Below are 15,222 nucleotides of genomic sequence, written 5' to 3' on the forward strand. Positions count from 1 at the left end.
AATTCAATTATTTATTTGTATATAATTTGTTTTTGAAATAAATTACTAATTTTGTTTTACATTTTGGATATTTTTATTATATACTTTATTTGATAGCATTTTCCTGCTTATAAAAAAAGTAATTTAAAAATGCGAGCCCCCCAATGAAGCTCCGTATTATGAATTAAATATATTATTAAATATATAACTAATAAAATGAATTTAAGCTAGTAAAATAACATATATACTATATAGGTATCTAATTATCATACTTAAATTCATATCATAAACTAAAATAGTTTTAATAGTTATATAATTTGAATAATAAGTTTCGAATCCACTAAAGGAATATTTAAAACAATATTCTGCTTTATGTTTTTCTTGTAAATACAATGGTAAATTTATTGTAATACACATTTCATATAAAACAATTTATATTTACAATAAATTAAACATTTTTTATTTTTTTAAACTGTTACTTTTTTTCTAATTAAAAAAAAATTAACATCTAGAAATTTATTTCGATTTAGGTTGTCTTCAACAAACCTCTAAAACAACGTTTAAATTAAATTTCATACTATTATTTAATGCTATAATAGGCGGGTACTCAACATTTTATTGAATGTAAAATAAATATAAAAGTGTCATAAAAATTAAATTATGTTTCATGAGTACCTATTATATTGTAGATTCACAAATTACATTTTGATTAATAATTATTATGAATTTATTTTTAACTGTGAATCAATTTATAAGTTCTGAGATTATTGTGGCTCATCTTGTGATATTCGTAGAACAAGTTTTCAATTTTTTTAATTTCTGTAATAATGTGGTAAAATTTTTGTTTGTGTTTAAGAGCTTGTTATAGTTGTACAAGATTGCTCATAATTATACTTATACACATTTAAAAAATCATCAAAAATAAAGTTCACATGATTTTAAATTTTTATGAAATTGGGATTATTCAAACAAAAAATAACGATTTTATTTTAGTCATTCGGAATTACTTGACTGATTTATTTTATAGGAAGTAGCATTTAAATTTCACAACATACAATTATATACTGATTGTATTAACAGTTAACATATGTATTATGTGCTAATACTGTTTTGTTTTAATATTTTGTTTTTCATTTAAAATAGATTTGAAATACTAATGCTATAGAAAAACAAAAGTAAAATTGTTAGTATAAACTTTGTTTGCCAGTAAATGGTCTTCGTTCATGATTCAATAAAAATTCGATGATATGGAGTGGAAAAAGTTTCAGGTACAAAAGTTTCAGTACTAAACATAGACAATTTCGCCAAGTACAATTTTCCGTGACCAATGAATGAGGGAAACGTAGGAAAACCAGAAAATGTTTTTAAAAACATCGAATTGAATCGGGACGTTAAGAGTTTTTGGAGTTTTGCCAGTTGCCATAAACAAGGAAAAAATCTGCCAGCCCTAGGGGTTTTCTTCTTTTTTTTTGTTTCTTCTCTATTTTGGTACGGAATGGTGGCAAGTAAAATCGCCAAGAAATCTTTTTTTCCGACTCGTCTCTATCATTACTTTTCTCTTTTCCTCTTTCGTTACTTAACTTCTAATCATTCTACTTTTATATCAGATTTTTAGACAGTAACAGCTTTATTCTTAATCTCTCATTTGCCTATCAAAGTAATTCATGCAGTGAGTTTCTCAATACCATTATGTGTATTTATATTATAACCCAAGTGTGATGAAATAGACATTAAAATATAAACTATACATTTGTTAAATCCCAAATAATATTAAACATACCTGTGGACCATTTTTATACTCCATTCAGATGATAAAAGAAATACAATAGACTTTAGAGCTCATTTTATTTCACACTATCGATAAATAACATTCGATTCATAACAATTAAAATTAGTTTATTATTATAATTATTATTTTAAATCTTCGTGTTAAATAATTTAAATAAAGTAATGTAAGTATTATCATTTAAAATTAATAAGACAACATTTTATAAAAATATCATGTTTTAGGCCAAGTTAGTATATAAGTTTTACCCAGTTGATTGCTAAAATGAAGAGGAACTAAATCAGTATGATTACACCTACACTCATCGATATTATTATTTCCATCCTGCAATCATTACTTCTCTCCAAGCCAAAAATGTTCTGTCAGTTATTTTTTAACTTAAAATTTGATTTTACAATTAAAAAAACAACCAAGAATATTTATTGAAAGACATTCAAACTTACTAGAAATATTTTTATTCTGATATAATTTCGATACACATTACTTAAGTTACATTTAACAAACCGCTGAGTGTTGTCATATATGTTATTACTTTTATTGCAATTTTCACATACCCAAAGATGTTGGTGGAGATTTAAGTAGGTTTCAGGAAATTTAACAAACCAGCTGCGAGTATAATACAAATTATAAAATATTATAGTTAATTTTCTTAACTATTTAAACATTTGGTTTTAAAGTTAAATTTTGAGTATGTAAATAAATATTAAATAATTACATTACATATCGAAATATATTCAACAAAATATGCTTTTTAGTATTTTTTGTTTTATTCAATAATGATTTGTCATTCTTAAGTCTTCGACTAAGTATAATAGGAATACAATTATATTAACATACAATACAATGTATTAATGGAAATATTAGATAACTACGTTTATTTTAAGTTATCTAGTTGTTAATTTTTTTTGCCGGTATTTGAACGGCGAACTCCGTCAGCAGTGGATTGGGCGTAAAGGAAACGACGATTTGGCGATTCATCCCTGGACACCACGTTTTCCCCTGACCTCATAGTGTGTGTGTGATTTTTTTTATGGGACTACATAAAAGATAAAGTGTGTATACCACCATTACCTACAAACTTGGAAGAGCTTAAAATCAGAATCAAAGATGCTGCTAATGCCGTGACACCAGATAATAATATGATCAGCAACGTTTGGCAAGAATTTGATTACCGTATTTATAGATGTGTGTCGGGCGGCCGGTGGGGGTCATATTGAACATTTGCAACCAAAGTAAATAAAACTGGACTGTTTTAAGAATATATTTTACTTTATTCCACCCTTATATCTTCATTTTTAATATAAATATAATTTTTTGAAATTGAATGAAGACTTTTGATACACCATGTATTATACATTATAATAATATAATGAGGGTGCCTACCTATATTGATAAAAAAAATATATTGTAATTAAAAATTTTGTATTTTGTTTTTTAAACTTAATGATGAAAATATTTATCTACATTGAAATAATTTGCATTATTTTACTTAAGCTAAAAAAAAAATTAATTTAAATATGATTTATGTTTATTTACTAGCAATATAATGCACCTAGATTTTATACTAATTTTATTCGAAATGTAACTGAACCAAATAGTAACTTCAATATAATATAATATAATATAAGCTAATATAATAATTAAATAGCAAAATTTCCTAACTCATAACATGTAGTTTCGGGTTATAACTGTTAAATCTCAGTTTAGTTTTCATGCAAGTATATTTTACATAGTAGGTTTATAGAATACAAATATTATAAAATTTAAAAAAATTTCTTAATAGCCGATGACCATTTGGTGAAGAAAGAGGATAAAGGTTCTTGATATAAGAGGATAGAATTTAAAACTGCTTTTATCTGGGTATTCTAGGAATCATCATACATTTTTGAAGGTACAATGTGTATATTTGCTTCAGTTGTGATATTTTGGAAAAAATACCATAAAGTGTCACAACTCACAGTTGGTAGATGTTGATCATCGAAATAAATAAATATAATGTATGTATATTATACAGGAATATTCAAAAAGTATGCTCACCTTCTTATTTTTGATCAATTATGAAGTTGTTAAAAATCTGTAATTTTCATATGAACCATATTTTCGCGGACTGGCGATTTTTGGTACTACTTAAAGAGGGTTTTTAGATGCACAAACCTGTGTTTTCAATTTAGAAAGACTTTTTTGAAAAATGGTCTAATCACAATAAACATAATTAGATCCAATAAACCATCTATTTTATATTTTTGAACAATTAATATTATCAAGGCTTTTATATCCTTAGAGTTAATATTTTAATAATTGAAAATTCAATAGTGAGAATTTTGAGCTCAAGGATTTGACGAAATTGTCTTTGAGTATATTTAAAAATTTTAACATGGCTTTGTGAGGTGCGGTCGTACGCTCAATATGAGGAAACACTCTGAGTGTACATGCCATCTGACGTTGCTAGCTCCTGGATGGGTGACCACTCTAATTTCCAGCAACACATCCTTGCCACACACACACAAACACGTGTTACAATCCTACCAACATAAAAACCTACTAAACCTATACAAAATAACTCATAACCGTATCACCCCACACCCAATGGCCTATGTCACCGTGGGTCCACCTTATAAAAAAAAAATGTATTTTTATATGAAAATATGAGGTGAAAATTCTTGGTCAACAGCCACGATTAAAATATATCAAGGAATACAGTATATACTATCATGGGTAGCCGTATAAATTCGAATGTTTAAGTGTTGGGGAAATTGTTGAGATCGTTTAGAGGTTTTTTATAATTTATTCTTAGGCTATAGCATGTGTGCATTTTATTATTATCATGTGTTTAATGCATATAATATATTAATTAATGCACTTTTCTTGACTGTTACTGCTTTGCCTGATATATTATGATGTTTGGTTTAATGCTTTGAAGCCTAGAGTATCACACAGTTAAGTTACGTAATTCGTTTTTTAACAGAAGTTAGTATAGTACGATGTTGATGTGCTATCAGTCTCGTATTTAGGCTGGGACTCCACCAAAATATCATCAGTTAAAAACGAAGATGGCATTTCAAAAGCTAATCAAATTTCAATAAGTCTTGAAAGTTTCAAGTTTGTATTTAAGTTTGTATTTGTGAGAGCTATCCCTAGGAGAAAAGTAGCCTGTTCCTCACAATTGTTATAACATAGTGATCACTCAATTATTGATCTTCAATTAGCTATAAAACTACTGCAAAACATTAACAAGTCGTGAATTGGAAATTATAAGAATATTTTTTATAGAAGCTTGCAGAAAAATAGTGCATAACAACAAAGCTAAACAATCAAAGGTATAGCACCAAAAAGTTTTTTTATGAGCTTTCTGAAAACCAAATGTTAGAATTACCTAGAAAATAAATTGAAGTTAAGATTTTTAATATAACACTTGATTGTGGAATTAAAGAAATGGAACGTGGATTTCAAAGTTTTAATTACGTTCATCACTTTTTTTAAACGCTTTCGTTACTTGAACTAAATGATGAAGAACAATACAAGACAGCAGCATTCTGAATTACTACCAAAAGAGGTAGTTTTCTTTAAGGATATAGAATATTAATATAGAATATTAATCAAGTCAAAAATAACAAAAGAAATAAATGCTTAAATTACAATTATTGAATATTTTCCCTTTAAAATAACATAATACACCGTTGTATGAACTGCTTTCATTTTGAATCACATCACCAAAGCGATTGTTCTAAAAATCAAAAATAATAAAAACATATTTAAGTAGTACGTTGGTAGAGGAACACGTACTACAGGTTGGTGTAGTTCGTCAATTATTCTGATTGAAAATAAGTAGGCACGTCACGAAAATCATTAAATTACGAAGACGTCTTTGACACGGCGGCTCAAAGTTAATTATTTAAGTATATAATATATTCAACATCATATTTTAACGTCGTTGTTTTTATAAATGAATAAGTGGTAAATCAATTTAATAACTGGTATGTAAAATATTTCATAACTATTATTAGCTCTTTGTATCACATTTGAATAACTAATACTTTTATTATAATTTAATTTCCTTATTAAATAGGGCATCTCTAATAGACCACAAAGTTTCTTTCTATTCTACTGTGTGCTATGTCCAGTAGTAAGTTAATACATTGTTTACATATTGTCTTATCCATAACAATATGTTTTTGATATAAAGAACCCAGTTAGGTACCGATTTCCAACTGTATAATTCAGATATCTAGACACTATAACAACTGTGTTCTATTATATTCTAGCAGTTAGCCTCATTAGCATGACCGTGTACCTGTCAGGGAACGATTGTTATTTTCAAGCTATTTTATTGTTAAGAATATTAAAACAGTTGAGACGAAAGTGAAACAAACTAGGTACAAATGTTCATCCAAATGTATTCTGAATACAAGACACTAACTATTACTCTATTATAATAATATATTCTAATAGTAAGCTCTTTTGACGTGAACGAGTGACTATCACGTACAGATTATTATTTTCAAATTATCTTACAGCAGTAAGATTCATAATAATGAATATTACATGAATGTATTTGAGATTACCAGGTAATCAGTTTGTTACAAATTGTTGACTAAATAGTTTATTGTGTTAAAAATATATTCAGACACCCACTTATATATTTCAATAAAAATCTTTTTTGAAAATATGTTTTTTTATGATTTGAAAATCAATACAGTAATTTTGATTATTTTTCACTCTCTAGTGTATGTAACAAAATTGGTAATATTTAACATTTGAAAATGTGGATTAATAAAATGTTATACTCTTTTCGTGGTTTTTATTTTTGTGCAATTCTGTATGCATTATATAAACAATATAAATTAATTTAAATAAAATGAAAGTCAATTTTTAGTTTGACACAAAGTAAGTTTATAATAATATGTCATTATTTTTCTGTTGATTTAAACAGAAGGCCTTCAGCTGTTAATGATACAGGTTATCGTATTGAAAATCACCATTTTGTAATTTTCCATTCAATACTTTAATACCCTATAAAACATTATATTTCAAAGGACCAAATTTATGACATTATAAATTATAATCATTACTAAAACCAAATGGCTACAATGATAATTTAAAAGTGAAACAACCATTTTCTATATTTATATATAATGACTTTTCCGTATTCTTCGTTTATGTAATATTAATATGATATAATATTTGAAGAGTCTTTGATTTTACTTTGTTAATACAGATAACTAATTACTAACCATAAAATGTAGTAGGTTAAAAACGAATCTAACCATACTTTATCTTAGGTTATCTTTATACATTATATACGTTTCAAGATATCTACAGGTATTTACAGGTAATCTAGAGGTAATAAAATGAACTCTTATTGAAACAAGTTATTTTTTTTAAAATTAAGAACACTAATTAGTAACATATTGAATTCTTCCAATCGACGAAAATTCAACGACGAAGTTTTTATTTTTAATTCATTAACAAATCTGATAGATCATTTATCTTTTTTTTATGAAATGTGGATTTACGTACATACAAGGAACCAAAATTCCTAGAAATTGTGGAACATTTTTTGATAAATGATCTTACTTTAAAACATATATTTGATTTATCCTTATCAACCTTATTAAACAATCTACATTATAGATTAAATAATCTACATAACTTTAATTTTCATTTTAATAATGTTCATTATTTTTGATACTAATTTAACTATTTTACAGTCGATTTTCTAATTATTTCTGTTTTTAATGTTATTTTAAATTTTGTTATTAATATTTGTTTTATAATATACTACTTCCATATAACTACTGAATAAATAAAAATAATTTCTCACGATGCGTTGCATAAAAATTAAATAATTGTATGTTATTAAAGAGAAGAAAATTCAAATTCAAATGTTCAATATATTTTTAAAATCTTCTTCTGCTTGATAAGTCTTATAATTATTAGTCTTATTCAAATTTAAAGAGTGTTATATTATGCAATATAATTTTAAACAAATGGATGAAACACATTTCTTCTAAACATAATATGATTTAAAACGTTATTGTACACACTACCTGGGTAGGTAGATACTAAAATTTTTAAATTTGATATTAAAAACTATAGAAATATAAAACCCATTTTTACTTATACAATTTTTATTAAATTTGATTGATATTATTTGTTAAACTAGATTAAAATATACTGATACATTTTTAATAATATTTAGTTAATCTTATATCTTACTTATTTTTTAGATTTTAGTTGATTTGTCCTCTTTTCTATCTCACATTTGAATGAATGCAATTGGAACAAGTTGTTCAAGTATCGTTTGTAGTTTTATAAATTTGTTCTATAAATTAGTAACTATACAGTATTATTGGCAGATTTGAATAAACGAGTCACGGCAACGTTTCGAACCGTAAAGACAATTAGCTTGTTGTCAAAGGCTAAATAAAGAGAGTAGGTATATTTAAATTATTAAAATGCAAGTACATTGTACATTTTGCATAGAACGCCTGTATTGCGCATAATAGACTAATAGCATCTATGTAAAAAAGGGAATTAAATTGATCACTGAGGAAAAACTGAAGTTTGAAAGGCCATCAAATAAAACCCAATAATGAAGGTGTTGGTACATAAAGGTTAATCGATAAGGAAACATTGAAAATCATATTTTAGTGGGCGTGAGGCTATATTATATTCAGTACCGATAATTACCTGGAAAATCAAATTGAAGGATTTCAGATTGAAAGTTTAGGTTAGTAGGTTACTGGTGTGATGTTTTCGTGACGCAATAAAACAAATTTATTATAATATCATTTAAATGTGTGTATTAAGTAAATATTTTTTACTAATCACTCGATTGATGAGTTGGTAATGAACAATAATACATTTTATTTTGACTTCATATTAAAGTCTTACTTTTTGTTTCCTCGTTACATATTATTTTTTTTTTATTAGTTCTTATTATCTGTAATAACTAAAAGCCTACAGAATGCACGATTTTACGTTGAGTTTGGGCTAGGGGGGACTCTATAACAACTTACTCGATGCAGCTTAATAAATTATATTACTTACACTTTACGATGATTGTAGTTTTAAATTTGATATTGGTACTGTGATTAATTTTTAAATCTTTTTACTTTTATACTGTATATTCAAGATTTTCAAGTGAGAAATATAACTCACTGTGGAAAATGTATGCAGTTTTCCTACTAAACAATACGATATATTATGAATTTATACCTTGGCAAACATAACAATACGTTTCAATAAACTATAATCATTCATACAGAATTTTAGTATATTTTGTGTATTGTAATAAATTATTAATTATGAATTCTGTTAATATCCAATAATGCTTGATGATGTAATTAAAGTGTCGAACTTATGCATGGAAAAAAAAGAAACACTAGGTACATATTTTGCTGACGTGTAAATTTGAATAACATTTTAAGTTTAATCTATTTATAACTTTCATCATGATGGATACTTATGCACAATTTGCAATCATTGACTTTCATAATTGAAGTCTATTTTTAATATTACACTCGAGCTTGAAGCGTCAAAAATATATGAACAACCCCTATTAAATTATTCAGTTATTGCATAATATAATTGTTTTTTCCCTTATTAAAAAAGAAAGACTCGATGACGTGACCATTGGCTTGTTTTACATAATATGGTACTTAAATAATATTATATTATGTATTCACATCCAACAATAATATCGCTAAGTTATCTCTTAAAATCATTTTCGACTATTGAAAAGAATGCGCAAAAAGAGAAACATGTTATTTTGTTATTTTTTCATCCCTTTTATCTGAATAATTGTAGGTGAAACGTAGGTGCTGTTAAAAGTACCTACTCTACTTCATTGAATTAAGAACACAACATTTTATGGTATTCATAATGTGATATTTTCAGGACAACTAATTCAATATAAGCTTATTCTTATTTTATTTTTATCAATATATTTGGTTGATATAGGCAAGACAAAATGTGTAAAATAAAAAAAATCATATTAATAATAATTATACATATTACATAATTGTACTTGCTTTTTTGTTTTTATCTTCTATTTGTCCACTTAATTACCATTATTATTTTATTGATAGTATGTATTTACTAATTATTTTAAGTATCATATTGGTGACCAAAATCACGTAGGATTGCTAAAGCTACGCTGTGCCCGGCTTCGTTAGCTTCCGGATGGGTGGCCACCCTGGTTTTTAGTGACAACTCATGGCACACATAGGGATGGGACATTTTCGGAAGCGTAATTTGCCAGGGATTCCCAGGAAGGACTTCCCGGAAATTCTGTGAAACACGTTTGAATGCCTGGGAATCATGAAGAAATTTCTGGAACGAATTATTGTTTACGCATCACAATAAGGGTATATAATATTATATTTCATTCAAATATTCAAGATTTTTGATATATTTAAAATGTATAAAGCATTATACAGCGTTTATAAAGCTTTAAATATAATAAAAAAAAAACATTAATTTTCAATTTGAATATAAATATGTAGGTATACTGTGCAGGAAGAATCGTCAAACGATGTGTCTACTACAAATATTACAAATTACCCAATGAGGATTTTCTACAATAAAAAATGGTTTTCCTGGTGAAATAATTGATCTGGTTAAAAGTCTGTCCAACTCTTTCTATAAAAATGTAGAACTGTGGAAGAATAATCAAGAGTGACACTAATAAATCTGCTTCCAACCCGGAAATTGGCACTGTCAAATGATCCAATACTAATTTATAAAAACGATTTTTTTTTGTGTTATGTATAATTATTTCATAACTACCTGTACCGGTGGAATCAATAGATGATTCGATTTATAAATCAAAATGTTTTACTAACTACCTAAAAAAAAATTATGGCTCTTTAAATTTTAATTTTTGAAAAATTTTCGAGTTCCAGTGATTTATGGGAAATTCCAGAAGGTCCAACCCTAGGCACACATACGTAATACCATGTATAACAACTCTACAAACTCAAAAACCCACTAAAAAATATACAAAAATAACCCCCTACCGTACCACCCAACCCAATATGGCCTATTGTGCCACTAATAAAAAAAAAATACATAAATGTTAGTGCTTTTATATTTCAACTGCATCAGTTTGTGCGAATATTCAAATAGTAACGACTTCGATTTTAAAATAGAGCTATATTGTAGTTTCTGAATAAATATTAATAGGCAAGTAGTATAAAATATACATAGGTACAATGTTATTTTTGATCCCTGCACTTTTTTTTATCAAATAGAGTGTAACATGGAACATATTCGCTTTTTTAGCAATAAGCTTTATGGTTACAACTTATTATAAGTGTAGGTATACATTTTTGAAATAGCAATAGTTCAAACGTTAGAATTTGGCTTATGCACATACATTTGGTAATAAATGAGTCGACGTGATTTATAACTCACAATCAATTCGTATAAGAAAATCCGTTGATCATAGTGTTAATATTATATCGCATGAAATATTTCCAGTGATATTTGACAAACATTTTTTAGTAATTTAGGTTCAATGTACCTAACTAGAGAAGATGATATTCAAACACGGTTGAACACAATAAATCACGCGAAAAAATAGATTTTCGGCCATTAAATTGGTATGCTCAGCACTTTGGGCGTTATTGTTAAAAAAGAATAAAAGATCTTTATCGCTTCTTTGTTTGTCGTCAAGCTCTTTTCTCGACACTGCTGCGATTTTGACTTTACACAAAAGCGAACACTATCTCGAACCTGAAATCGTTAAAAAAATATGATACACGATATTTCATCGTCTCTAAACCACATACCTAGTACGATCGTTTGGCTATCATCGCCTCGGCCAATGACGTGTTTCGTAGCAGTTGTCGTCGGTTAACTACGAGCGCAACAAACAAACTTTTAAGCATTAAAATTTCACTCAATCGATGCCAGCTGCTGCTGAAGCTACCGGAGAATTCGGTGAAGTGATGTTGACATCTAGGCGTCCACGACAGCAGGTTTAATTTAAAATGACGTCGCTGGTAAATAGTCGGGTGCGACAACATTTTGGCGGTCCGACTCGTCCACCGTCTACATAATAATGCTAAGTATTAAAAATGTGCAGTGTCAGCGTAGTCGTCACCCACTGACCTGTGGAAGGCGAGTTTGAGAATTGAATAATCGACCTATCCGGCGGACGCCAGGCGGGCGTGTTCCACTCTCATTATTCAACCCTCCACATCCTGTCACGGCGAGGCAATAGCCCTCGGCGTATTCCGCCGGATTATGCCCACGCCGTAGTAAGCAAAACTGATGACATAATATTAAGCAAACGTTTTTTTTTCTTCTATTATTATTTATTTATTTCATTTATTTATTTCTCGACGCAATGTTATCGTCTTAAAACAGAGTCACAAACCCTGTTGTTTTTTGTACACCGCAAAATCACCGACACAACCAAAAACAAAAGGACGAGATATTCTGTCGAATGAATATGAAAAGTTTGTCGATTATTCGCGAGAATGAGGAGTACAAATTATTATTACTTTGCTAACGACTTTTACAAACGGTATCAATTAATCCACGAGATTCTCAAACTTTATTCTAGAACGTTAAGTTCCATAATTTTACTGCTGAAATTTCGTTTATTCGTAGTGGGCACCACTCGTTTTATTGCGGTTAAATGTTATAAATTAAATTATACGGGTTTATCCCGGAATCGGATTGGACCAATTTAATTATGTCATTAAAAAATAAAACGATAAAATTAATTTCAAAGATATCAAATATAACGATGTTTCCGCTTAAATCTTTGGAATAGCATTCATAGTTAATAGTTTAGTGTGCATTACGAAATCTTATATTATTATTTATTATATACCTATTAAATACTAGAAAGCAACAATTTTGATGGTGCTAAAAACATGTTCAAAAGGTACTAATTGAAAAAAAAAACAACTATAGCAAGGGATTTATTACAGATCATTAGTCACTAAAAATACAATTGATATGGGTCGGCGAACTCGTAAAATGAGTAACTCAAAAACAAAATAACGACACCAACATTTTGTTTTGAACTTAATTTATTTTTATAATATTTATTTAACAATTAAAAGGACATTCAAGTAGTCATTGTATATAATATTATTGTTAGAAAATGAATATTTACAGTGGACTTATTATGTCTTAAGCACGTATGTTACGCATCCGACTTATAAGTATCATAATATTATAATAATAGTATTTCAATTTGGCAATAAAATTTACAAAAAAAAAAAATAATAATTATAATACCAATATTGATGAACATTATTTACATAATATCAGAAACAGCTGCACGTGTTGATACTTTTATCGTAATGTTAGGAGTAATAGTTTTTTTTTACAAGAAATACGTTATAAACATTTTTGCCCTTTGAAAAAAAAAAAAACATAAAACTTATGAAATTCCGTATATACAACATTTTGTCATTGAGCCCTTTATATTTTAAAACATAAACAACACTATTATTTTCCAAACGCTCTTTCGTAATATTAGTCCTTTATAACATTATATAATAGTAATGACGTATTCATAGTAATTATATTATTGTATTACATTGAATATCCTATGATGTCGTTTTCAAACAAAATAAAGTATAATCAGAGTATACTCTAATATTAAGATGTTTTCAAAATTCCATTATGTACAATCAGCATTAAAATATATTATGTCACAACAATTTAAAATACTAATAATTAATATAATATTATAGTCATTAGTAATAATTTTATTTAATTACAATTCTATTTACGTCCAATAAATCAAATAAGTTGGTACAGAAAAAACAAAATTATATTAACATGTTAGCCGATAGGTAAACATTGAGATGTATTAATATAGATATTTTTTATTAATTTACACTTTAAAAATTTAACTTCATATAAATATAAAGATAACTAACGTTACTAATATCAACTAGCAAGTGTAAAAAACAAAAAATAAAAATAAAAACAAGTAGTATGAGGTATTAATTTCCCAAAAATGTTAATTAATATAAACTTATACATTAGTGTAACAACGAAAAAGAGTCATATATAAATGATATATACAATATTATATTAAGGTTAGCGTTAGGTAGTAATAAAGTTATAATTAATTTCGAATAAAATAAAATTATATATTTTTTTTTCTTTTTGGAAATAAGTATGTGTAACCCTGTACAATATAACTTAAGTGCGATAGTTAAAACCAAATCAAAAGGTTATGTAACATTATAATTTTTAATACAATTTAAATTTTATAACACTTTTTAGATATAATAATAAATTGTATCTGTAATATAATATAGGTAGATATAAACAAATATAATGGTAACGATACTAATAATATGAAGTGTGGGCTTATGCGATTAATTAGTTAGTTAATAATAATTGGCTAAATTCTAAATATTTATTCCAAAGTTCTTATTTTACTTAATTCTGGTAATTGAAATAAAACACAATCAAACAAAAACATTTGTATGAATGTTTAACAATAATCATAATAATTATACTTTTTACAAAGATAAAATACATACATTTAATAATTTTTATTCCCTAAACATAATTGTTTCTCCTTATCTAACGGATATTACCATCAGTGGTAATGCAACAAACCAAAGCATCACTTCGATTCCCGAAGCAGTGGACTTTCTGCGTGATATGGCAGCCATTGTGTCTCCTAAAAGAACAAACAATTAAGAATATTATTTAAATGTTACATCAATTTTATTTATTTTAATTTTATAATATTATTACATAATGTCAACTTTGAGCATAGCAATCTGATGATGGTTTTAATATTTTGAAGAAAAAAATATTAATATCTAAATTGTTTTCAATATCTATTTCAATATAAAAAAAATCAAATTGTTTGCAACATAACCTGCGTATATTATTATTATCATTATTGATTTATTGATTATATAAAATATTCGGTATTAGTCTACATTTTACAAGACGATTACGATTTTACAATTATCATAAGATGAGAACAAATTTGAAGTTGTTTTGTGTATTATGATTAATAAGTAAGCTAAATATAATAATTATTTTTTAACTTGTTTGGTCATCTATGCTTTTTATTTATACATATAATTAAAAACGATTATTCCAAATTGATTTTTTAAAATTATTTATAACAATATAAATCCAGTCTCTATAATATTCCACTTGATCTCTGATGTTTCTTTCATCTAGCAGTTTTATAGGGATTAGTTAAAGGCTAATAATAACTGCATGAATAGGCTTACTGTGTTAAACACATTTCAATGTTTTAGTAATTACCTACTTTAAAAGAAGAACTATAATGTGCCTTTAATATTAAATTATTAATATGAAAAGATTAACACAAAATAAATTCATTTCATATTTTAATTATTATAATTTTTTAGTTTTTTACAATAAAAAAAAATTATGATGATACACTGCACATTTTTTTATTTTTTGCTTTTCTTGCTTACTTATAATAT

The 15,222-nt window shown here is 26.6% G+C and overlaps 1 protein-coding gene across 2 annotated transcripts in view; it reads right to left on the bottom strand.

Moving 5' to 3' along the window:
• Positions 1-12,838: 12,838 nt before the first annotated feature.
• Positions 12,839-15,222, bottom strand: part of LOC111036107 (junctional adhesion molecule A-like) — a 100,269-nt gene continuing 97,885 nt past the window's right edge. For both annotated transcript variants that reach the window (XM_022318007.1, XM_022318008.1), the window contains exon 7: positions 12,839-14,432. In XM_022318007.1, the coding sequence (XP_022173699.1) occupies positions 14,329-14,432 (104 nt within the window). In that variant the 3' untranslated portion in view covers positions 12,839-14,328. The remainder of the gene's footprint in view (positions 14,433-15,222) is intronic.

The sequence above is a fragment of the Myzus persicae genome, unplaced genomic scaffold (assembly GCF_001856785.1).
Source record: "Myzus persicae strain clone G006 unplaced genomic scaffold, MPER_G0061.0, whole genome shotgun sequence".
NCBI lineage: Eukaryota > Metazoa > Arthropoda > Insecta > Hemiptera > Aphididae > Myzus > Myzus persicae.